At 50.8% G+C, this 24895-nt stretch overlaps 2 protein-coding genes across 3 annotated transcripts; one reads left to right on the top strand and one right to left on the bottom strand.

The window, feature by feature from the left end:
- Window positions 1-2015: 2015 nt before the first annotated feature.
- On the top strand, window positions 2016-13196 carry Nelfcd (negative elongation factor complex member C/D). 2 transcript variants are annotated; one of them, XM_026412249.2, is made up of 15 exons: window positions 2016-2141; window positions 5398-5510; window positions 5747-5856; window positions 6622-6731; window positions 7782-7889; window positions 8347-8499; window positions 8702-8832; window positions 9403-9568; window positions 9827-9961; window positions 10370-10509; window positions 11437-11551; window positions 11912-12007; window positions 12084-12224; window positions 12565-12694; window positions 12786-13196. In XM_026412249.2, the coding sequence occupies exons 1-15, from the start codon at window positions 2055-2057 to the stop codon at window positions 12818-12820; spliced, it is 1770 nt and encodes a 589-aa protein (XP_026268034.2). In that variant the 5' UTR covers window positions 2016-2054; the 3' UTR covers window positions 12821-13196. The 2 variants fall into 2 exon arrangements, with proteins under 2 accessions (XP_026268034.2, XP_026268033.2); XM_026412248.2 differs by having other exon boundaries at window positions 5392-5510.
- Window positions 13197-13263: 67 nt separating this feature from the next.
- On the bottom strand, window positions 13264-22497 carry Ctsz (cathepsin Z). The gene is made up of 6 exons (XM_026412250.2): window positions 22288-22497; window positions 21685-21848; window positions 17163-17342; window positions 15195-15345; window positions 14647-14812; window positions 13264-13792 (listed from the first exon to the last, which is right to left on the bottom strand). The coding sequence occupies exons 1-6, from the start codon at window positions 22425-22427 to the stop codon at window positions 13682-13684; spliced, it is 912 nt and encodes a 303-aa protein (XP_026268035.1). The 5' UTR covers window positions 22428-22497; the 3' UTR covers window positions 13264-13681.
- Between the last annotated feature and the right edge of the window lie 2398 nt (window positions 22498-24895).

Below are 24895 nucleotides of genomic sequence, written 5' to 3'. Positions count from 1 at the left end.
TTTAATAATAAGTAACCTTTTGGTTGAGAGAGAGGTGGTTAAATAATCCCTGATTCTGTAGGTACAATTAGTTATACATATATTAATTTGTCTGCTTTCAATTCAGGTACCATTTAAAACAAAATCTAAAAGGAGAAGTAGTGGGAGTTCAACAGTCCTCTATTCTTTCCAACATTTTCAGAAAGCAAATGAAAATGAACCCTGAAACAAGCCAACAGCAGGGGCACTCATTAACTTCATACACTTTAATCTTGTGAATTGAAGCTGGAGCCGGATTCACTGAATTGGAGCTGCAGACTTCCACCTCCAACAACCTGCAAGACATCTTCCCATGGGTGTTCTGTTGATACCTCCAATTCAACACATCCCAATCTGAACTCATGATTGTCTCTTGCAGAAACCTGCCCCTCTGTTGAGTACAGTGTCACCAGTGGGCCATCCCTGGGCACACAGGCTGGGAGTCTCAGCAGCACCTCCCCAGCCTCTGCTCCTCTCCCCCTCCCCACAGCCTCTGGTCTTTGCCTTACTCACAGCAGCAGCCCTGGCCCCTTTTCAGTCATTATCTCTCATCAAGGCTCTTAATTTAGCTCCTTGCTCCCTTCTGTAGATCTTTGCTTATGAGAAACAGCTTAGAAAACCCAGCTATGTCTATACTGTCAGCCCCTCAAAACAAATACACCTTCAGGCTGGGGTTAACTCAATAGCAGAGTGCTTGCCTTGCATGTGCAATGTCTTGGGTTTGATCCCACTGCAAAAATAATAAATAAATAAATAAATAAATAAATAAATAAATAAATAAAAATAAAAAGGAAACCAAAATATCTAAATGTTTCATTGTCATCGTAACTAACACTTATTAAACAACTACTGTGTGCTAGTTCTGTGCTCAGTGCTTTAGCAGTAAGTTATTGTACTAAGTCCTTGAAAGTACTCTGGTAAATAAAGACCTACAGCGCTGGAAATTGGCTCTGCCTGCCTTGCTCACCTTGTCAAGGTGCCAGTCTTAGTGGCCTTTCTGTTGTAAGCATACATGCCGAGTTTTAACCATGACAATTCCACACTCTGAAAATGCTTCCTGGGTCTCACCTTGCCCAACTGTTTCAGCACAGGACTCCCAGGTCGAATGACTTACTCCGGCCTCTAGACCAGCCCAAGAAAGTGTCTTCTAGCATCACAGAGTACTATCACCCATCACCTCCTGTCCTTATTTCTTTTGTTTCCTGTTCAGCTAACTCAGTAGAATGTAAGTTCACCCAGGGCAAGGACCATGGGGCTCCAGAGGGTGGCAGAGTGCCTGGCCCTTGGGGGACACTTAGCAAACCTTCACAGAGTGGATAAAAGAAGAATGAGTGTACTTTCCTGACCCTCCCACGCTCTGTAGTCAGACCACCTGTCAAGGCTCTGGGGCTCTTTTCTCTAGCGCTCTTTCCTCCCTGGCACCGGTACTACCTTTCAAAGCACCCAGAGTGAAGGTGTTGCTCTCCAGCTCAAAACTTTCTCTGTTTATCATCTGTTCTTCATTTTGGACCCCCTACCACCTGCTAGGAGCCGAGCTTCAGGCCCGCCAGGTAAAAGCACTGTCTTGATTACCCTCAGCAACGACAAGGAGTCGTGCCTCTTTTCAAAGGCCAAATCTTGACTTTTGAAGCATCCTGGCACTTTTGCCTTCGAAAGTCCCTCATCCATTCAAAATATATTAAAATTTCTATTTTACACTGCATTTCGTACATTTTGCCAATAATAAAAGAAATTAGTTTGGCGGATCAGACACTGTCCCTGATGGATTCGTGCCCAGTTGTCCAAAGAGGAAACTGATGCTCTCAGGACCAAAAGCCATAACCCGTAGGGCCAAGCAAGGAGTCCAGCAAGAAAGCTGGCGGGCGCTCCGGGACCCGGGGGGCGTTCCCCCAGCTGCGCCTCGGCCCCGCCCCTCCCCTTTCAGGCCCCGCCTCCCCCGCCGAGGCGCGCCGTTGCGGGGGCGGGGCCGTGCAGCCGCGCTTGCGCCCTCCCGTCCTCCCCACCGCGCGCATGCGCCGCGCCGGTTCGCGGAAAGCATGGCGGGGGCCACGCCGGGCGCCATCATGGCCGAAGACTACTTCGGGAATGCGGCCGAGTGGGGCGAGGAGGCGGATGGCGGCCAGGTGAGGCGGGGCACCAGGCGCCCCGCGCCGAGGCTCGTTTGCCGCCGGCGGCCCTGCCCCCGCTGAGCCCGAGCGGGCCAGGCCGGCACTCGGGGGGCGTGCGCTGGGGGCCGCGGGAGCCCTCCGCTGTCCCAGCCTGCGCCCCCGCCGCCCGGCCCGGCCCCTGCAGCAGTTTCCCGGGGCGGCCACGTGGCCAGGCGAGGCCGGGCGCGAGGACTGCCCACCCCGTGCGGCGGGGGCGGGGTCTCCAGGCGGGAAGCGGGAGCCGCACTGCTGTCTTCGAAGTCGAACTTAAACCCGAGTCCTGGGGAGAAAGCAGAACTTTGGGCGCCTTCACACTGTCCCGCCGCTGGGCGACCGCGCCTTTCAGCGCTTGGGCATATTTCACTTTTCCTTGGACCAGATGACAGGCCGAACCTTGCAGCCTGGACGGTCCAGGGGTGGGGTGGGAGCCCGGGACTTGGGAAGTCCGAGGAGGTCCACCCCAGGCCCATGATTGACATAAAGCTTCCCAGGTTACTCTGGTCATGGCTCTCTAGACTGTACAGTTAGGCCTGGGAATTTGCCTTTTAAACCGGAATAAAAATTAGTTTTGAAGGAATAAACCATGAAGTGACATGCAGAGAGCTGTGTGTTTCTGGAGCTGAAGAAAGTCCTTTGTGGTTAATTACCCTGTGGAACAGGGGCATGAAGTTGGTAGGGATCAGGTTCCAGAGGGCCTTGGAGAGCTGTTCAACGGTAAAGCTTGTTCAAGAGTTTAGTCTGGGTGAAAAGTAGAGCCCACTTGTTGGATCATCCCACAACACTGGGAACTTAGTGGAGCAGTCACATACAGCTATTAGAGGCCTGAGCTAGGAGCTTTCATGCAATATTGCATTCCACACTCAAGATTATGAGTTGGCTATTACTTTGTTTATCTCCTAAGTGAAGAAAGAGAGACGAAAAGACTTAACTTCCTCAAGTTCCCAAAACATAAAGGAATGGGGATCCAAGCCCTTTGTTTCTTTTCCACTTCATCAGTATGTTAACCACTGAAGAAGGCCAGATGAGAGAAATATAAGGTCTGAATTAATTAGCTTGGTAGTGGGTTGGTGTTTGGTACATCTTGTTCTCATTGAGCATTTGAATCATAAGGACTGAGACTTAGGCATAGGGAGGTGTTGCAACTGGGGCATACTTTAGGGCCATCTAGGCCTGTGTCCTCCATCATTTTGTAAATAGAACATGTGAGCTACTTGCCCTAACTTATGCACTTGGGAGTTTCGACCCAGGCCTAGACCCCACTGATGGAAGGTTTGGTAGTCCCATGTTTGGCCAGCTGTAATCATTACCCTAATTTCATTGATGATGTTCTTTCATGTTCATTCCAGCTGTGACTATACTAAAGTTGGGAAAGATGATGACCCAAATTCTGTTCACTTGATGCCAGATGTGGTTTGGAGAGGCAGGACTGTGTGTAAGGAGGCTTCTCTGGTAGGAGCTAAGAGCTGCTAAGAGCTACTGACAAATAGATGGGTCTGGCTACAGGTTGCACATGGGGGTTGGCAAGAGGTGAGACTGGACAAGTGAACAGTGGGAAGGCCAAAGTCATTCTAGGGCCTGATTTCTTTCTTTTTTTTTTTCCCCAGAGGGAGATAGGAAACTTTAAGCAACTGAGAGACGTCACATTTGTGGCTTATGGATGTCACTATGGTTTCAGTGTGAAAGTGGACTGTGGGGAAGGACAAGGCATAGGGAGATTACTACTGTAAGCATACAAAAAATAAGTGGAAAATAAATATGGAAAGAAAAGCCAAATTTGGTCAATATATGGGAGCTAGAGTTGATTGGTCTTTGTGAGAGGATGTGGGGTAGGCTGGGGTGAAGGAGGAGGAATTGAGGATGACTCCCAGGTTTCTGGTGGATTGTGGGAAGATTTGTTTTGGGAGTAAGACAAGGTCAGTTTTAGACTTTGGAGTACTAAAGGGCATGGAATGGGAATTATATGACACTGCAGTACACTTGACTGTGGAGCCCAAGAAAGGGATGCAGGCCACAATGTAAATACGCAGGATGCAAGAGATGTGAGGGAGTGGGAGACCAGGGTAGAAGCCCAAGAATTTAGACATCTGAAGATGAGTCTCAGGGAAGTCCAGGCTTCCTCATGGGTCCCCTCACCAATGCTGTCTGAGAGAAGACTTCCCAGTTTTTCCAGTGTAGCCAGCAGGCTGTGTCTGCTTCAGAGCACTGTTCCCAGGATGTTAATCCAAACAGTGATGGGCAAACTTTTCTGTAAAAAGCCAGACAATCCATATCTGAGGCTGTGTGGGGCTCTGTCACAACTACTCAACTCTGTGGCTGTAGAGGGAAAGCAGTCATAGACAAAATGTGATAGAATAGGTGTGAATGTGTTTCAGTAAGTCTTTATATGTAAAAACTGGAAGCAGGCAACATTTGGTCATAGTTCACTGATCCCTGGCCCAGTTCTTACCCCATTATGTTTGAATTGGTTAGCTCTCTTAGTTTGTGAACTCCTTCCATGGAAAAAAAACTACATCTTGTCTGATTTTCTAAGGTCCCAGGGATGATGAGCACATTTTTAGTGCAGGGTAAGTGTTCAGAAATTGCCTGTTTCCCTCTTGTTAGTTAGGGTGACAGTGTTAAAACTGGACAGACTTGGGGTCAGTAGTCCCCATCATCAAATGTATCAGCAGGTGAAGCAGTCTGGTTTGCCCTTGGGTTCAGCATCCTGCCTCTGTGCTCCTACCTGGAAGTGGGACTAGAGTTCAGGGCCAGGCCTGCTGCTGATAGGAGGGAAGTCAGAGATTTTTTTCTAACCACAAATTGATGGATCGTGCTCTCAAGAATCTTGTTAGTCTTTGTTGGTAAAGATTAAATGGCATATGTGAAATAATCATGGTGAAAACAATAATAATAGCAAATGTCTAGTGAACTTTTACTAAATGTCAGGTGTTAGGCTTGATGCTTCCAAAAATCAGCAACCAGGAAGGAGCACCCGAGACGTCTTTGTTTAACAAAGGGAGTTGCTATTCAGAGAGGCTCAGTGACTTGATGACTAGCACACAGTCTGCTAGCGGGGTGGTCATATGTCCCACCTGGGGTGATTCTGGATCCCATTTTCATGGCTACTTACCACTTGTCCTGGCTACATTGTGAGACTCATGAAATAGTGTGTGGGATACTTTCATAATGCACAGGTGAGATTTCAGGATATTAATATTAAATATACCCTGCTCCTGGCCTTTCTCAGCAACAGGAGGATGATTCTGGAGAAGGAGAGGATGATGCAGAGGTCCAGCAGGAATGCCTTCATAAGTTTTCTACCCGGGACTATATCATGGAGCCCTCTATCTTCAACACTCTGAAGAGGTATGCGAGGACAGTGTTTGCGTTAGGGAGGAGGGGCTTGTTCAAAGAATTTTCTAAAAGAACCAGATGATGACAAGTAAAATGAGAAGAATGTGGTCTTGGATTAGAATGCTTCTAGGGTCCCCTTTGTCATTTAAAAAATGTTTAAATGTAATTATCTTCCTCCTTACCTACCTGTTCATCCCCTCTCACATGTGTCTGCTCTAATGAGGTGGTGGCTCTTTTGCTTTTCTCAGGTATTTTCAGGCAGGAGGCTCTCCAGAGAATGTCATCCAGCTCTTATCTGAGAACTACACTGCTGTGGCCCAGACTGTGAACCTACTGGCTGAGTGGCTCATTCAGACAGGTGCTGTCCTTGCTCTCACCCAACCCCACCTCTCTAATGGGCTTTTGCATCAGTATTATGCTAGTGAATCAGCAGTGCCTTGTTTGAATCCTGATTTTTAATGTTTGTGTAAGTAGGAGTTGAGCTTTTTAGCCATTTTCACCTGTTTGATTCTTATGTTTGATCCAGCAGTTGAGGTTTGTAGGAGTTCCCGTTGAGCAGCTTTCTCTGCCCTGCTGTAGAGTTAAGGGATGACATGCTGTACATTTGGTGTATCATTTTCAGGAGGCCTGTTACAGCAAGCAGTGAGTGATAGGTCATTTTGGAGTTGGCTGTGGTTGTTGCTTCTGGCTCATAGGATCACAGTGGAGTTTTACTGTAGATCCACTGGGCTGCGTCTAGATGGTAACTTGAGTAAGCAGTCTGGAAAGAAATGGATGCATTACTGTTGTGATTCCTTCAAGTGAGCCTCTTGGCCACATCTGCTCTCCTTCATGGGACAGCATTTCCTGTCACCCTCCCTGTCTGTTTGGACTTTGTGAGGGTTTGAAGGTGCTATTCTCCTTTCCATTAGGCAGGGGTGGACCATGTGGTGCATGCTGCTCTGTTCCTTCTTGGGTCTTACTAGCAAGTAGAATTAATAACTTTTTAATGAGTCCAAAGTCTTGCTTTTAAAAGTGGCACAAGCAATTCTGTGTTGTTTGGTTCAGAGAGATGTGGCTGTTGGCCCTTTCTGCAAGAGTGCAGTGGCTTTAGCGAGTGCTGTTGTCTTATATTTTCTTTCAGGTGTTGAGCCCGTGCAAGTCCAGGAAACTGTGGAAAATCACCTAAAGAGTTTATTGATCAAACATTTTGATCCCCGCAAAGCAGATTCTATTTTTACTGAAGAAGGAGAGGTGAGGAATGTTGTTCTTTTTCTGGTGATGCATCCCAGGGCCTTTTCCTAGCTCTGTGTATGGAGTGGTGTGTGGTGTATCACGTAAGTACACGAGTTGGGTAGTGTGGTCTGAACTACTCTTTCTGCTGTGCTCAGCACATTGAGGTGCTTCATGTGGGAGGTTTTGGTGCCAAGGCCAAGAGGAGGTGCAGCCAGTTCTCGCCTCCCGATCCTCGCTGACTCCAGGCACAGCTCTGGGAGGGGGTGAATTCCTGTGGGTTCTCCAAGAAGCATGTGCTGAGACTGGGTGAGACATGCAAGGAGATCGTGGAGGAGACACCCCAGGTAGAAAAGTAGATGAATGCTGGAGGAGGCTGGGGGAGCCAGGATGCAGGACTGACCCTGAAGGCAAAAGGCATGAAGGAGGTTGGAAGGAAGAATCTCAGGCTGCAATGCAGCTTTTAGGAAGTCCCAGCAGGGCCAGGGAGATGTCTCTAGAGTTTTAGTTGCTGGGTACAAGAGCCTGTGTCTTTTATGACAGACCTGCCTGCGGAGCCCTCTGTGCTCAAGTGGTGGCTGGGAACAGTCATGGAGAGCCTGGCCTTGGCACAGACAGGATGGTGGGTTCAGAGAACAGCGTCCCCATCCGTCACACAGTAGGAGCCAAGAGACATTTTCGTGGCCACTACTTTGGTGTTGGACAGAACCTCCTGTGCTATTTAAATTGTGTCTCCTGTCTTGCCATGGGCATGCAGCTGGTTGAGCGTGAGTCAGTCATGCATGCGATGCAGCTCCTCTGTGCACTTGCTGCCACAGGACTCTCAGATGTCTCCCAGGAAGCTCTCTTCCACTTGTGCCCATGTTGAGTGGGAACTTGTGAAAGCAGAGTGGGCGTGCAGGGGCTGTCCTGCCTCACAGCTCTGTGGCCACAACCAGCCCTGAGTCTGCTTCCTCTAGAGCTGGACACTGATGGCGGCTCTTCCAGCTAGAATGTCCTAGGGTTGTTTATGCAACAGACTTCTCTTGGGCTAATGCCAGACGTCTTACCTTGCTGTCTGTTTGTCGACAGACCCCAGCTTGGCTTGAACAAATGATTGCACATACCACATGGAGAGATCTTTTCTACAAACTGGCTGAAGCCCATCCAGACTGTTTGATGCTTAACTTTACTGTTAAGGTAGGAAGAGTCTTAGAAGCAGGGGAAAGTATGTAGGATTGAGGGTGGTTTTTGATGTCTATTTGGTCGGTTGTCTGTGAAGACTGTTTTTGACATAGGTCTCCATCGTTGCACTTCAGCATGCCTTACCCTGAAGAAGGGAGCATAAAATTTCTGCCTGTGGTTTTAGATCAACATTGACTGTGTTTTAGGATTCCGCAGGGACATTTTATAGTGTGTGTGTTCTGAGGAGCCTTTAAGCACACCTGGCCAATCACTCCTTTTTATGCATCAAGACCTGGGAGGGCTGGGAAGTCCAGGTCACAGCCCAGATTGTGGCAAAGCAGAGACCAGAGTTAAGGTTGGGACCTGAGACCAGTGCCTGCTTGTTCTACCTGCCGCACATGCTGCCCAGCAGCCCAGTGCTGAAAGGTGGGTCACCAGGTGCTGACACTCTACTTTTGTTTTTGTGTGGCAGCTGATTTCTGATGCGGGGTACCAAGGGGAGATCACCAGTGTGTCCACTGCCTGCCAGCAGTTGGAAGTGTTCTCCAGAGTGCTCCGTACCTCTCTAGCCACCATCTTGGATGGAGGGGAAGAAAACCTTGAAAAAAATCTCCCTGAGTTTGCTGTAAGATCTCTACATTGTGAATCTTGGATTTGAAGCAGCTGGTTGGGGGGTTTGGGTTCCCAAACATGAAAATCCCCTTCCCTGTGGAGAATCTCCAAGTCCAAAAATCACCTGCCAGAGAGCAGGTTCCCTGCCCGAGAACTTTGATCTGCACTTGCCAGTGCTGTGGTCTTGAGACCCCCATCCTGCTTCTGTATTCTAGAAGATGGTGTGTCACGGGGAGCACACGTACCTGTTTGCACAGGCCATGATGTCCGTGCTGGCCCAAGAGGAGCAGGGCGGCTCTGCGGTGCGCAGGGTGGCACAGGAGGTGCAGCGCTTCGCTCAGGAGAAGTGAGGCTTCTGCTTTCCCCACCCCTCTCTGTTGCTTCCATAGAGCCCCGCGGCCCTTGTCCACAGCCATGCTTCCTGCCCCTTCTGTCCTGCTGTCTAGAGCTGGTGGTCAGGGTAGTTTTAACCTACGTGGGGAGCTTGCCTTCCAGAGTGTTGTTTTGAAGACTGTTTTGTGAGGTACTTGAGTGTACTTCTAGTTGACTCTGCTTTTATATGCTGGAATTCACAGATGGCAAATAACAATAGTCCTAAAATAGTCATTCAGTGATTATTATATTGTGGTCTGTATCTTACAGACCAAAGTTATATCTTCCTAGCTTTATTTTTAGAGTCTTGGCAAGGTGTTTAAAAAGTATGAATCTCTTTATCAAGTCTGTAAGGTACATTAGAATCATTCTTTTCCAGTTTGCTTTAAACATTGTTTCCATGGGTGGGTCAGTTAATAAACAAGTGAATAACAAAAAACCCAAAATGGATCCTAATGGTTTAGAACATTAAATGTAAGAAAAGAATGAGAAAGAAAATCTGCCCAACATTGTTAGTGACAGGCTATGTGGTTTTTCTGTCAAGAGGCCATGATGCCAGTCAGATCACACTGGCTTTGGGCACAGCTGCTTCCTACCCCCGGGCCTGCCAGGCCCTTGGGGCCATGCTATCTAAAGGAGCCCTGAACCCTGCAGACATCACTGTTCTGTTCAAGATGTTCACAAGCATGGACCCACCTCCTGTTGAACTGGTAAGTTACCTCTCATTATAGCAAGGTGGGGTCCCCTCTGTGCCAGGGCAGGGTTGTTTTGGAAAGTCTCTAAGTTTCCCTGATTCTCTTAAGGCAGTGAGTGTAAATGCCTTTTGAAACATTGCTGTCATTTCTGTCCTTCCCAGTCCCACTCCCAGCCTTCATGCCCATTAGACGTGCTGCCTGGAACTCTGCAGGTGGCTGCAAGTGCGCATGCCCTCTCCTGCCAGACTGTGCTTGGTGTGTGCTTCTCCCCAGATCCGGGTGCCAGCCTTCCTGGACCTGTTCATGCAGTCACTCTTTAAACCGGGGGCCAGAATCAACCAGGATCACAAACACAAGTACATCCACATCTTGGCCTATGCAGCAAGTGTGGTTGAGACCTGGAAGAAGGTACTGTCAGCCTTTCAGAAGACAAGGGTCCTCCTTTGCTTGGGTATTATTGGGTAATTTGGGCTGCAAGAAATATTGAAGCTGCCTAACAGAGAACATGTCTTTTCTTGTGTTTTACTGATGGTGAAAGTGCTAAACATCTCAAGAAAATGCTCCTCTTAATACTTCTTTAGACTAATGTGAAGTATGACTAAAAAATAGTGAAACAGGTCCCTAAGCCAGAGACAAACACGGCTCTCACTGGTTTACAGTTTCTGTACTCTGCACAACCATGCAGTTTGACAATTAAATTGACTTCTGACTTCACAGACAGGGCAGGGGATGTGGAGAGAGAAGTGGCCAGTGACAGGATTCTCCACCGCAAGGCTGTGGTGCTGTCAGAATCCACCAACCTGTGTGTGTTTTCAGAATAAGCGAGTGAGCATCAACAAAGATGAGCTGAAGTCAACGTCGAAGGCTGTGGAAACTGTTCACAATTTGTGTTGCAATGAGAACAAAGGGGCCTCTGAACTCGTGGCAGAACTGAGTACACTTTATCAGTGTATTAGGTGAGCAGTGAAACTGATTGCCAAACTAAATCACTGGGGGAGGTGGCTTTTGTTGTCATATTGAAAGCTCACATAACAAAAGCTGCAGAGATACTTGTGCCTTTTATTTTTATTTTGTAAACATACAGAGAGCATGAATAACGTGTATAGACAGTATGAGTCATTTTCAGTTGTTTAATAGAAGTAATTTCACAAATTAAACAAAGTGAAAGGAAGACCACCTGGAAATACAAGAATGGAATTGAAAAAGTTCATTTTTTCCAGGTGCAGTGGTGCACACCTGTAATCCCAGCTACTTGGGAGACTGAGGCAGGAGAATCACAAGTTTAAGCCTAGCCTGGGCAACTTAGATCCTGGCTCCAAAAAATGGTTGGGGATGTAACTCAATAGAGCCCTTGCCTAACATTCATGAGGCTCTGGATTCAATCCCCAGGACCACAAAAAAAAAAAAAAAAAAAAAAGAAAGAAAAGAAAAAGAAGGGCTCATCTATAGCAGAAGTCTAAGACTAACGTAGTATTGCTCAGATAGAAACGAATGACCTGTGACTCTGCACTTATGTAAATAGATTTGCCCTGGAAATCATGCGTCTTCTTAGGCATTTGAATCTTTCTGTTTATCTGTGTGGGAACCAAGAAAGGGGTTTGCTAACTAAGGTAAACTTGAGCACATGTACCAGACACAGCAGTCTCTGCATCACCCACCATCTCTTCTCCATTAGCAAAGGGGTTGAATGGGCTGAGGATAGAGACTGCTTCTCACCTTGCACCTTGGAGAGGCCACCCCTTTAATAAGCAGCTCTTGGCAGCACAGATGAAGGGGCGGTCTGTGTTTGTTCTCAGGCTTCCTCCCCTTTAATGCTCTTGTTGCATATTGGTATTTTTCCCACCTTTGGTTTAAAGGAGGCATTCTGCTATGTTTACCTGTAGGTTTCCAGTGGTAGCAATGGGTGTGCTGAAATGGGTGGATTGGACGGTGTCAGAACCAAGGTACTTCCAACTGCAGACTGACCATACTCCCGTGCACCTGGCATTGCTAGATGAGGTGAGAGGCAGAGGGCTGCCTGGGTGTGTAATGTCTCTGTCTTGCATGTGTGTTGTCATATGCATCTTTTTGATGTGTTTAGTACATACTCTTCAAAATTAGCTATTTTTATCCTAAACAAGGATTTTCCTTTTAAGGACCTAGTTTCATTGACTGCATAGATGTCTCAGTTTTGTCAAGTGTCATGGGAAGGATGAGGCAGGGCTGAGGAGTTTGCTGGCCCTGGGTCCAGCACAGGATTAGCAGCAGCAACCATGAGCTACCTGTGCTGGCAGTGACAGTGAGTGGTTCTCTGCATGGTGAGTGAGCCCTGCAACCTGACCACACTGCTCAGCAAAGCTCCCCATGACCTGTTTGTAGATCAGCACCTGCCACCAGCTCCTGCACCCCCAGGTCCTGCAATTGCTTGTTAAGCTCTTCGAGACTGAGCACTCCCAACTGGATGTGATGGAGCAGGTGAGTGGCACCGGGGCACGTGGGGACTGGGGGTGCACCCCATGCTGACCTACTCTTTTGGCCTGCTTCTCTGCAGCTTGAGCTGAAGAAGACACTGCTGGACAGGATGGTTCACCTGCTGAGTCGAGGTTATGTACTTCCTGTTGTCAGTTACATCCGAAAGTGTCTGGAGAAGCTGGACACTGACATTTCACTCATTCGCTATTTTGTCACTGAGGTCAGCAGTGCACCGTTGGTTTCGTGTTTCATGTTCTTTACACTAGCAGTGTCCTTTATGGCTTAATTTAGTTCATTTTGTACCTATCTCTGAGAAGTGTACTTTCTGATAATCATGGTGATGACAATGACAGATAGCAATTTTGTGAGCCCTCCTACCTGCAGGAACTGTGTTACATGTTTCCCCTATGTTACCACCCTGCTGCCTTAGTGTTGGAGAATGGTGTCACCAGGGAAGCCAAAGGGGGAGGCAGGGGTAGTTTCAAGAGTGCCATTTCACCTGTGTTGGTGCGGTGCCCAAGTTGGCCAGGCAGGCAGAGTAGCCCTGTTTTCCCTCGTAGGTACTGGATGTTATCGCTCCTCCATACACCTCTGACTTTGTGCAGCTCTTCCTCCCCATCTTGGAAAATGGCAGCATTGCGGGCACCATCAAAACAGAAGGCGAACATGACCCCGTGACGGAATTTATCGGTAAGGTCTCAGTAGATCTTCTCTGGCTACATCGGTATGTGTCAGTTTGCACCTTCTGTTTCTAACCCAGGAACTGTGCGTCTGGTTTCAGCTCACTGCAAGTCTAACTTCATCATGGTGAACTAAGTCAAGCATCTGCAGAGCTGAAGCAGGTTTTCCAGGCTCCACTGAGGAGAGCCCTCTCAAGAAGCTGCCATAGTCAGCACCTTGGATGTGGAATCTGCTTAGAGGGGTGGATGACTTCCTTAGAAGGAAAGTGTTAGCAGTGTGAGAGCCTGCGAGGGACATCTCCTCCCTGTGTGGTCAGTCCAGTGCTCATTTCCCTCCACATTGCCTCCGCATGAACCTGCTGCTGGCCCTGGGGTTGGTGGGAGTTGTGAAGTTGAGACTCTGGTGAACAACTTTTCAAGGCTAAGTTTTCTCACAAGAACCCAATTGGTTAGTTGATGTTTTATTGTAATTGTTTAAATTTGCTAAGAATAATAAATTTTTTAAAAGCTTTTGTGCTGAATTGTAAGGTGCAGGTCCCATGTTGGGTTCTTGTATAAATAAGGCATGCTGGGCCTTGGGTGGAACCAGATGGTTTATTCATCACTTGGACAATTTGAAATTACCACCTCCCTCCCTACACTGAATCCAAGATGATTTAAGAACTGGTGATAAGTCTGAACCATTTTACCTCTTAAATGTGATATTAGCAACCACACTTGCTAAACACAAAATACCAAGCCCCCTGCTGAAGAAAACAGGCCCTGTGCCTTGGCAGATGGAGCCTGGAGCCACCTTGTGCAGGTACTTAAGTCATCAGCAGTCAGCCCTCCTCAAGGTGCACTTAGCCAGTATCACATGGTTCTCAGGTCGACAGGCACCCTTCTAGATGTTCAGTTTGGTGACCAGTGTCCAAGATTGACAATCACCCAGTCCTACTAACGGATCTTGCACACAGGATCCCAACTCCTGTGAACTGCTCTTCCAGAGGCATCCTCCCTAGACGATGGGGTCCCCAAATGTGCAGTACTCCTCGATGGCCAGGTTGTAGCTGGCGCCTCTCCCATCCTTGTAGGTGCTGGTTACTATCTTCATCCAGCCTCTCTCACCCTGCGAGATGCCAAGGCCCCCATGTCAGCCCTTCAGCACATGGTCTCCTGCTCCAGACTCAAGACCAGGCCCTTGGCCTCCACCCCGCAGCCCAGCCCCATAGAACAAAATACCCAAACAGCCTGCCTGGCTACCCAGCACCCTTTCCCATGACCCTTGTCAAAAATGCCTTGTATGAGATATTCGCTTGGTTAATACTTAACACAAGGGCCCCCTGCCAGTAGCTAATTAATGTAACAAAACATATTGACTGTTTAGACCAGATGACTTATCCACCTACTAATATCCCCACTTGTAGTTAATTAATAAAAAAGAACACTTCATCACTTCTGTATTTACCATTTTCCTTAATAATGAATTTCTGTATCAAGCTATTAATGGCTAATATTAGTTTTAAAAATAAAAACTCTGGCAGTTATCACCCCTGGATCTTTGACCCAATCTTAAAGTATTTATGAAAAACCTAGAGTACTCCTAATGGGAGTCTGAAATTGGCAGGAGAAAGAATGACCTGGTTGTTAAGGAGGCAGGTGGCCAACTGCATCCTTGGTAGGGGTGTCCCAGCCAGGACACTTCACTTTGGTGCCAGTTCTGGTGTCTCATACTGCGGGGCAGAGGAGGAACTGGCATCTAGTGGGTAGGGGCCCCAGGGTGCTGCTAAACATCCGACAATGCATAGAACAGGAATGGCCCTACACAAGCAAGAAGCATCTGCCCAGAGCTGTGGCTGACAGATGGCTGGAGCAAGAGGTCTAGCTGGCTGCAGGCCACAGTGCTCAGTCAGAGGTCAACAGCCAAGGGTGAGAAGTGTGGCCTCATTTTCTAGGTACAACCATAAAGTGAAAACATCTCACCCAAGGTTCGCCCCAGGAATTCCGGACAATCCAGTACTCAGTCCCGTCACTGCTGACACCCCATCCGGCCACTGAGATAATGTGGTTCACATAGGCCTTGTCATGGTACTCAGCATAGATGCCGCCAGTGTAGTTGGCCATCCCTTCTGTTGCCATTATGCCGCAGCTGAGAGCAAGCAGTGAGTTACCACCTCACCCAGAAAGAGGCTGCAGGTAGCCTGCTGTCCCAGGGGTGAGTCCAGCCCCCCCCACACGGTGGTTCTGGACAGACTTGAGTTGCTGTTGCTGTGTCTTCCAGCCCCAGGACACCACAGTTGTCACCACAGCTGGGCCTCTCACCCCCACGTGTCCCACAATAATCCCATGAAGGGCAGATCAGTCCCTGGTTGGGGTTTACTTCTGAGAAAACAGAAGTTCTCAAAGGTGAAAGTGGTGGCTGTAGCTCATACTAGGGAGTAAAACGTGGGGGGCGGGAAGTGTGATCGACACACAGGTACACAATCCTGCTGGTACACCTGGTGCAGCCTTACCTGGCAGCCTGTACTCACCTGATGGGACCATTCGTGTAGATCTCCGCCATCATCTTCTCCCTCCCTGAGAGGGAGCCATAGTCGCCCACTCTCCAGAGGGTATAGTTCTGGATGGTGTGGCACTCTTTGAACTCCGTGCAGGTCCCACACTGGTTGAACTTGTCACACTCTGGGTGAGAGCAAGCAGTCAACCTGGGGCTCTCCTCACTGCCCAGCTAACCAGGAGGCCCAGTGCCCGGCTCATTACTAGGAACCAATCATCTCCTCTTTCTGCTATGGAAGAGCTTCAAGGAGGGCTCCACCCTCCTCGAAGGGTGGAAGGAGGGAAGAGAAGAGAGGTCAACTTTTCAGTACAGAGCAGGAACTCTGGGTGGGCTTTTTCTTCTCTGTAAAGGCCAGGAGAGGACCTTTCCACAATACTTCAGAGCTGAAATCGAGTGCAATCAAAATACTAAAACTCAACAAGATGATTCTATTGCTGGCTAGTGAATAAATATGCCATTACATATGGTTAAAAAAAAAAAAAACAAAACCCCTTTCTTGTTATTTTGGTTTGAGAGATATCCACAATTAGGTTAGAAAAGAAGAATAAGAAGGTGTGCCCATGTTCCACCTCACAGGCATGATGGGCATGTTCCCTAACTCTGGGCATTTGTACTTTCACCCATCCACCCTGCTCGATCTTCAGCCTGCCTGGCTACCACTTTGTTGTTGCCTATTTCTGTTGTGGTTACACATCTGTCCAGATCTTCCCCGGGGACAGTAAACTCTTTGAGGATTAAATTGTTGGTTTAATTTGTCCAACACCAAATACCTAGGGCCTGGCACAACCGGAAAATGGTGGATCTGCAGCCACATTTACCAATACAAAGACAAGACTGTTTATGGCAAACACTCAGGTCTCTGATGTGCTCCAGCCACCTGTCAGGAGAGGTGGGATCAGAGCGACTTGGCTTCGGCTGGACAACACTGGCTTGGGGATGTCAGTGGGGTGGGAAGGGCCCCAGGACTATCTGATTCCACAGGGAAGTCCCCCGTGGAGTCTTTGACCCTGCTGGGTTTACTAAACCAGGACAGAAAATTCTTTGGGCAGTTTGGCCCAGGAAGCAAGGAGATAGAATCCTGCTGGCCTGGGTGGGGCTGAGTATTCCTGCCACTTCAGTGGGTAAAGGACACTAGAGCCAGCATTCACAGGGTTGGGGGACAGCATTGGGCTCCTTCCCCTTCCTTCCTCCTGCACCTGTCTCAAATGTCTTCTGAGTTTTCCAGAGCTTTCTGCTCTGACTGTGAGGGAAATCTGGGGTCAGGTGGCTTAAACCTGCCAATTATGGATTTGGGTCCTTTGGTTTCCAAAAGGACCAGCCTAAAAGGAATGTGTCGACTCTGGGGATTCTGGGCCAGCCTGCTCTGCTCACCCACAAAGTGCCCATTGGCTGCAGGCACATCTGGGTACACATGGCCCAGAGTACTGGGCAGGGACCAGGTTGACAGACCCACTGCTAGACCTCCTGCCTCCAGCTCTGGGTGCCAGCTTCCCCACCAGCTCTCTGTGCCCAGCTCCTGGAGAGTAGGCTCCACCCCACACAGGGTGGAGCAGGAGCACTTGCCCTGCTCCCTGCAAGGCCTATTATAAACTACCCAAATGTCACAGGTCAGAACCCATATATCACATCAGGGCCTCACCGAAGCAGAAACATGGTCTAAGGCTGGAGGCCTGGGAATTGGGAGGGTGTCCTTTGACCTCTCTCCATGCCAAGGGAGAATCTCCACAAAAATGATGAGTTCCATAGCTCTACTAGGTTCAAGGCAGTACTGGATGAGGTTGGCACAGGTTCTGGGAACAAGTCCTCCCCAAAGACCAGGGGTGCTGACCCTCCCCTCCCCACCACTCCAGCCACAGCATCACAAGGGTGGGATTGGCCTGGGCTTACAGTACATTCTCCCAGGGAAGAGGGACAGGGCAGCGGGGGAGTGGGCAGGGCCTACCCTGGTCCTTGGCCTGGTAGTTGTTGCAGGTTTCATCAGGGATGCCGTGCAGGTGGGCATACTCCCACACTGGCAGGTCGTTGCCCCCTTCGCAGGAGCCAGCATTGCCGCAATCAATGACGTTCTGCACAGATAGCAGGGTGGAGGGCCACGCCCCCTTCCTCTTGATGTTGATGCGATCTGGAAGGTCAGGGTCTGCTCAGCACCTGCCCTCAGCAGCACCCTCCTCACTTCCCCAGTTGGCACTGGAGGCCTAGGTCAGGCCACAGAGTGCTGCCCACCATCCTGCCTCCAAGCCCATGTTCAGGGCTCAGGCTGCATGTCTCTGGAGGGCTCGCTCCCATGCCCACCTCCTTGTGGAGGCCGCAGCTCAGCTGCGGCTCTCCAGAGGTCTGCCCTGGCCTTCTGGAGCACTGTGGTGTCTGCGTGCACCACCTGGCTGCAAGTGCCACCAGGTAAGGCCAGATATGTCCTGTCCACACAGGTCAGCCCAGTAAGTCCTCAAGAAACACCTGCTGAAGGACTGAAGGGATGTCTCGGCAACCACATGAGGCGGCTGAGAGTAAGAGAGCCCTGTGGAGAGGGGCCAAGGTGGGCACCTCCATGAGCAGGTGCAGCCCAGGGGGCTGGGGAAGGCCAGGGGGGGATCCAGACCCAAGCACATGGTGAATCAGGGGGCTTGAGCAGCCCTGGCTGCCACAAGCCTGGGCTCACACACTGAGGGCACCACTGGGGCTGAACAACTTGCTTCCCTTCCCAGAAGAGGACTCAGGCTACCTAATCAGGATCATCTTGCTCTCCATTCTGCAGGACTAGGTTACCACAGTATTCCTTGCGGCCCACCCTCCTCTCCTGCAGCCTCACCTGCCCTACTCCTAGCGACCACGGGCTCAACAGCAGCCTCCACCTAGCCCAAATCCCTCTTTCTTCCTCATGCAGCTCCCCTGGGGTGCCACCTCCTCATGTCACCTTCTAGACTCCTGCTCACACTGGTCCTGGCTCCATAGGTCTACTCATTTGACCAGGCCTGGGCCTTTTGGGGATCCCCCCACCCATAATCCACTGGGCTGAAAAACTCAAAAGGCAAGCTCATCCTGCCACCACCTAGCCTAAGTCTCTGTGCCCATAAATGTACCTCCTGGGCCACTGGTGGGTAGATTCCCAGCTTCCCAAAGCCCATGGGCCCAGGTTCCCTGTCTCCTTCCCCAGAACAGGACTCTTCCAAACTCCCTCTTCTGCCTATAGCAGCTGCCCTTCAGCGATGGGTCTGCACATACTCAGACCCTCCTTTGTCCCCCAGGGGTGCCCCCATCCTTTGGGGTAGAAGCAGGTGCCCCACACTGGCTGCTGCCTCCCTTTGGCATGTGCCTCATCTTTGGACTTCCTTCCCATCTTGGGCCATCAGTGAGGGCTATTCACATCTGCTGTGTGCAAAGCACTTTGCCCAGACCCTGTGCTGGGGGCACAGAGGAGTGAAAAGACTGAAGCTTCATCTCTCAGGGCTCACAGCACACAAGGAGGCCAGAAGCCAACAGATAAACTTGAGCAAAGTGTACAGTGTTGGGGAGGGTCCAGAGGCATGATAGCATGTTTGTAGGGTGGGCCAGGGGACAGCCGGCCAAGGAGAGAGGGCAGGAGTGAAGAGGATACAGGGAGAAGAGGCACCAGGCTCCCCCTCAACCTGAGCAGGGTGGCCTAGAAAGTTGGGCTGTAGGCTCTGGTAGTTCACAGAAGGATTTCATCTTTTACCTGAGCAAAATCATGAGAGGGTTTCAAGATGAAGAACATGATCCACTGGGTCAAGCAGGCAGCTGTAGCAGCTGAGCCCACAGCAAGGGCGGAGGGGCCATAGTGCTATGTGGCCTCTAGGCTTTGGCATAAGTATCCCCTGCAATGGTGGAGAGGCCTACAGGAGGATGACACTGTGGGTGGGAGTGGTGGGCAGAGTGAGATGCTCCGAGCCATTGACTGCCTCTGGTTGGAGGTGGCAGGAATCCTAGCAAGAGGGTGTTGGGCAGTTGAAAGTGAAGGAGTCATGTTATAGTCTTAGGTTACCTCAAAGAAATTGATGGAGCTTGATGTATATTCAGACAGGGAAAGAACAATGTGAAGAAAATACTTGAAAGAGTATGTGCTATGGATTGGAGGCAAAGGAGATCTGGAAGTCTTCTTTTAATTTTTGGATTATTATTCTATTTTTGTTGTTGATGTTGTTGTTCCAGGGATTGAACCCAGCAGCGCTTAACCACTGAGCCACATCCCCATCTTTTTTTTTTTTTCATATTTTTATTTGGAGACAGGGTCTCACTAAGTTGCTGAGGCTGGCTTTGGACTTGCGATTCTCCTACCTCAGCCTCCAGAACCACTGGGATTATAGGTGTACGCCACCACATCTGGCTTCTAATCCAATTTTGAAGACATTCTTCTAGTTAAGAAACTTATCTTTCTAATCATAATTTGTTCAACTTCAGTCTATGCAAACTATTTTCTTCTTCATAGATACATAGATGCAAATTATTTTATCTCTAATCAATACATCTACATATTAAAATTTAAATATTGTAAAAAAAAAAAAAAAAAGAAAGTGAAGGAGTCCAGGAGAAGGGCTGGACCTGGGAACTGATGCTCAGAATTTGGGGAATGAGAAGGGAAGGCGCAATGGGAAGGCAGAGCCAGCTGTGGGGGTGGGGCGGCCTGTGTTCTAGGAAGGCAGTGGCCTGGGGACTACACTCTGTTCATGGCAGCTCACAACCATGGTATGAATGGGGAGTGGTGGAGACGGTAGCAGGGCCAGTGTGGCTCAGGATGAGAAGAGGAAGTGGAAGGGTGCAGACACTTCCAGAGCCCAAGGAGTAGGGTGGTGGGAGGTGGGGCAGGGTCCAGGGGCTTTTCACTCCTTTGTTTGAGATAGAAGAACTTCCTCAAGGGGATGGAGGATGACCTCCTGGAGAGGGACGGGGATTCTCAGTGAGAGGCTTGGACACTTGACCCCATGGAAAGAAGTCTCTGGTAGCTTCTATTTTCTCAGTGAAAGTAGGGCCATGGCCTTGATGGCCTTGATGTTAGAAGTTTAAGGAGAAGAGTGAATCAGCAATCTGCACAAAGATTCCACTGCGGAAATGTAGGGCTGATGCCTTGGCCAGGGATGGGCGCCCATCTGAGAGGGCCTCTAGCCATCCCATCTCCTCCTTGCGCTGCAATGTCCTACAAATGTGTATCCTGTCACATGACCTTTCTAGTTCTCTCTCCCCCGGACTCCACCCTGTGCTCTGCAGAGAAGTCCCTCTCACTTCCCCAAAGCTGGCTGCCATTACTGGGTGCTCTCCTGGACTTTATCCGGATCCTCGGTCTCCAGATTTGCTAAAACCAACCAGCCTGGCCCACACCTCTCAGATCCTTCAGGGCTTAAGGCCCTGGCTCTACCTAAGTCAGAGGGAGGGACCTTGGCCCACCTGCTCCCTTCCTCCTCTTCCTTGAAGGGTCAGAAGTATGTTCCAGCCTCCAGAGGGCTCCTTACCAGTTCCCAAACAGAAACAGGGCTGGACCACCAAGGGAGTCTCTGCTAGATGCCACAGCTATGGCCAGTGGGCTCTGGAGTCCAGACCTTACCCCCAGACGGGTTTCTAGGTCAAATCCCAGCTGTCACCATGGACATCTTCTGCCAAAGCCTGCAGCTTCCTCCTGGGCAAACAGAGCCATCATGGCTGCTTGGAGGCTTAGAGAAGATGCTCCACATGAGGCCTGACCCCAGCTTCCTAAGCAGCAGTGGCCACAATGTTGCTAACCCTTTCAACACAAGTCACACCTACAACAGGCATGGCCAAAGAGATAACACACAGGGAGGAGACAGCACCCAGCCAGGGTGAGGGCCTGCCCCAGTGGAATCCAGGTTCCTGGAACTCAGGCCCCAGGGCAAGGCCCCTCCCAAATGCCCCAGGCACACCTGGGCTCCCCTGCTTTTGCCCCCTCTCCCAGGCCAGGGTGCAGCGGCCCTCAGGATGGTGGACACTAAGATTCCCCCTCCCTCCTTGCCCTGGACCTTCCTTGTCCACTCAGTAGCCAGAAGGCTGGCTGGAAGCAGTGACCAGATCAGGGCAGGGGCTGTAGCCATACTCAATATTTCAACCACAGGACATTTTTCATCTCAAATGTTAACTGCTTCTGGGCAGTTTCACTTCCCTGTCCCCAAGGCCAGGCTGGGAGCTTGGTGATGTTGAATTTCTGGTTCCTTCTCAATGGCTGAGCCATTTGTCACTGAGCTTCCGTCCCACTCCTGCCTGTACCTAGAGGCCTCAAGTGGGCCTATAGTGGATTCCCATAGAATGACCCAGCTTGTGTCACTTTGGTAGAGGGCAAAGGTCCAGACTGATTCCTGGCTCTGAATCATAGGCCTCTGGAACCTTGGGCTGTGGCTGCCTGTGCCAACTAGGAGGCAGCCTGGATAGGTGCTCCTGGCCCTTAATCAAGTGGCAGCTACCATCTGCCAGGACCATCATGGAACCCTAGGCCCCAGACCACCTACCTGCCATGGCGCTGGTGCTGCCATGGGCCCAGCAGGAGCCACAGTACTGGGGGATGTGCTGGTTCCTGGTGACACTGGCATAGTTGACACCATTCACATTGCGCCAGTCCCAGTTCTTGGGGAGATCAGATGGAGACAGGTACTCATGCGGCCGGGGGTATGTCCTGGGAAGAGAGCAAGTGAGTACCAGGGCTCCTGGGGTAGCTGGGAGCCCACCAGGGGCCACTACTGGCAGTCCTCCTGGGGCCCTCTCCCCTTTCCCAAAATGTGGGAGAGTGGAGGGCCTGGTCACCAGGGAAGCCCATCATACGCCAGCAGGCCCCAGCACCCTTGGAATGTGAGGGCAGCAGGCTACCCTCAAAACTAAGGGAAGGGGAGGGCTCCCCAAGCAACACCAAGTGCTGGAGCGAGACACAAAGGCCAGGAGGGGCTCCAACTGGGTGTGACGGGGTGATCCCCCAAAAGGCCAGATGTGACCTCCCAAGGCCTAAGCAGACAGGGCACCTTGGTTCCTAGAACCCCAGGGAAGCAGGCTCCCCACTGGCGAGCGCGCCCAGGCGCAGGAATGGGCTTCCCCTCCCCCAGGCCCGGCCTCGAGCCCACCTGCGTCCCAGCTGCGACAGCTGGTCTCCCCGCAGTGGCCGGTAGCAGGTCTGGCCTGGGCGGAAGTAGAGGCTGGCCCGCACCGCGCCGGCCAGCAGCACGAGCACCAGCAGTGGCTGCACCAGGCCACACGACGCCATGCTGCCCTCCGCGCCCTGCGCCGCTCCCTCGACCCGCGCCGGGCTCCGGGACCCACGCGCTCCGCCCGCCCCGCCCGGCCCTTAAGGTGGCGCGGCGGCGGACACACCCCCGGGGCGGGGCTGTCCCGCCGCTGCTGTCCCGCCCCGCCCCACCGCGGAGCCGCGGGCAGAAGAGCCTCCCTTCCTGGCCCCGGTCACCTGAACTCGGGGTCGTGTACCAGGTCACGGAGCCAGACTCAGACCTGACCTAGCCACCTACGACAGCGTGGTCAAGTGCCTTCAACTGAGCGCGCTATTGTCAAACAACTCACTTCTGGGGTCCTGGTACCTTGGGGTGGGGACTGCAACTTTGATGGTCAGCCCGAGTCCAGGATTCCTGGGACCTAAGGATCTGGATAGATGCCCCCAGCATCCCAATTAGGCCATCGCTCCATAGGGATGTCCCCAGGTCCTGAGAAGAGGCCGCCTTTCCTACACAATCATGTCCTGATCTGGCTTTCTGAACTCCCTTTCCCAGAGACCCACTGCCTTTCTGGGGAGATGATTATCTCTCACAGAGAAGGAAAGGCCAGAGCCTTCAAGAGCATGCCCCTAAAGGAAAATTTCACTAGGCACATAAATCAGGAGCTCTGCATTACGGCTTCCAAGGATGCTTGGAAAGGTTTCCTGCTAACCAAGTCCTCCACAGACCATCGAGAAACAGAAAGCAGAAGTGGGACGCACAGGACTCCTTTCTTAATTGAAGAGTTTTTCCTTCCCGCCTACTCCCCGTGGGTGGTGATCACCCTCAGCAAGTCACAAAATGGCCTTCTCCATTTGGTTGGAGAAGGGCCCAGGCATTTTGTTCCAGGCCTTGATATGAGGTTCCTGGTACAGGGTCCTCAGAAGACCTCTTCAACCTTTCCCACACTCCTGACCCGCCAGCCCTCCCCTGCCTCTGTCTAGCGGGAATCAAGGATGGTCATGGCGGCCTCCTGGCCTGCTGGCTGCTTTCGGGACCTCACCTGGAAACAACAACAGGACTGGAAAGCCTGCTGGCCACCTCCTGTCAGAGCCAAGGGCCAGGCAAAACTTAAAAGCCCTCAATTTCTGGCCTAGTTCCTGAAAAGTGGTCTCTGAGAAGGAGTGTGGACATGGGGCTCTGTTAGGTCTTGTCTACTTGAGACGTCACAGTAATGAGCCAGTTGTGAAGCGCTGGGTGGGTGAGGCTCTTTCAAGGTCCCAGGAGAAACTCTCCAGTTTGAACTGGAGAGTAGGTGAACTTACTTTCTGCCTCCCCAGGTCAATTCTCCCCAGGAGGAGCACTGGGTTTGGCCTCTATGCCCCTCTGGGTATATGAGGAGGGGGAAGGGAGTGTGCTTTCTCTTGCCTTGATGATGGAAGAGAACTGGGTGATTCACAGGAGGAAGAGGGCTGGGCTCTGTTGGTCCTGCAGTGTCCTCCAGGAGGGGTCTGCTGGAGTGGTGGGCTCTTTGTTTCCTCTAGAGAAAGAGCTTGAGGCTGGGAATGTAGCTCAGCGGTAGAACCTGAACTCAACATTCTTGAGGCCCCAAGTTCAATCGCTAGCAACACAACATGCAACACACACACACACACAAAGGAAAGAGGGAAGGGAGGGAGAGTTAGGGAAAAGGAAGAGGGAAGAAGAGAAGAGGAAAGGAAGAAAGAAGAGCTTAAAAACTCACTGTTAGTAGGGTAACGGGGTGGTGGAGACCCATCCAGATCTAGACTGTAGGATCAAATGCTAGAGCCCACACCTTCTACAACACAGAAAACGGGACGCCCCTGATGAAAACACTCCGGACTTAGCCTCTGCCACCTGGGCTGTGACACCCAGAGCCCTCACCCCTAACACTGCTTGGAAACACATTCAAGTTACAAGCCTTTCCATTTGTGTGGCATTGAGAAGTCCGGGATGCTCCGAGGACTGTCAGGGCCTACAACATGGACATGTGACCCCAGCAGTCACACAGAGCCCCCAGCTCAGAAGGGCCCCACATCAGGTGCAATGGGGTGGGGGAACCACCACTAGGTTCACTTTTCTCTGGGCCCTGTAAACCATGCAGCAGCCTGGTGATAGCAGTGTTCCCTGCCTGCCTACCCTGCGGTGGAGTCTGGACTCTGCGTTCTCTCTCCTGCACCCTAAGGCTAAGTCACAAGGCATCGTTTATCTGAGGAATCTCAGTGCCGGTGAGGGAAGGACATTTTCAGGCTGTAAGGGACAGGACATTCAACAAGGACAAGTTGTGACCTGGTGGAGTTTCCCAAATAGAGAACTCAGTGATAGGAGGGCAGCCCAGGAGAGTAGGGCAGGGAGTCCCCACACTGAATCTGTGATTCTTCAGGCTAAGAGGAAGGAAGTGAGACTTGCTGTGACTCCCTCGATGTCTGCTTTGTCAGCCCCTTGTGACAGGCAGACACTGCAAAGCCCAGAACATCAAGAATCTTCCTCTCCAAGCTCAGCTCTG

Source organism: Urocitellus parryii, chromosome 6 (genome assembly GCF_045843805.1).
Source record: "Urocitellus parryii isolate mUroPar1 chromosome 6, mUroPar1.hap1, whole genome shotgun sequence".
Classification (NCBI taxonomy): domain Eukaryota; kingdom Metazoa; phylum Chordata; class Mammalia; order Rodentia; family Sciuridae; genus Urocitellus; species Urocitellus parryii.
Note: the sequence above shows the minus strand (reverse complement) of the source record. Positions and strands in the feature narration are given on the sequence as shown.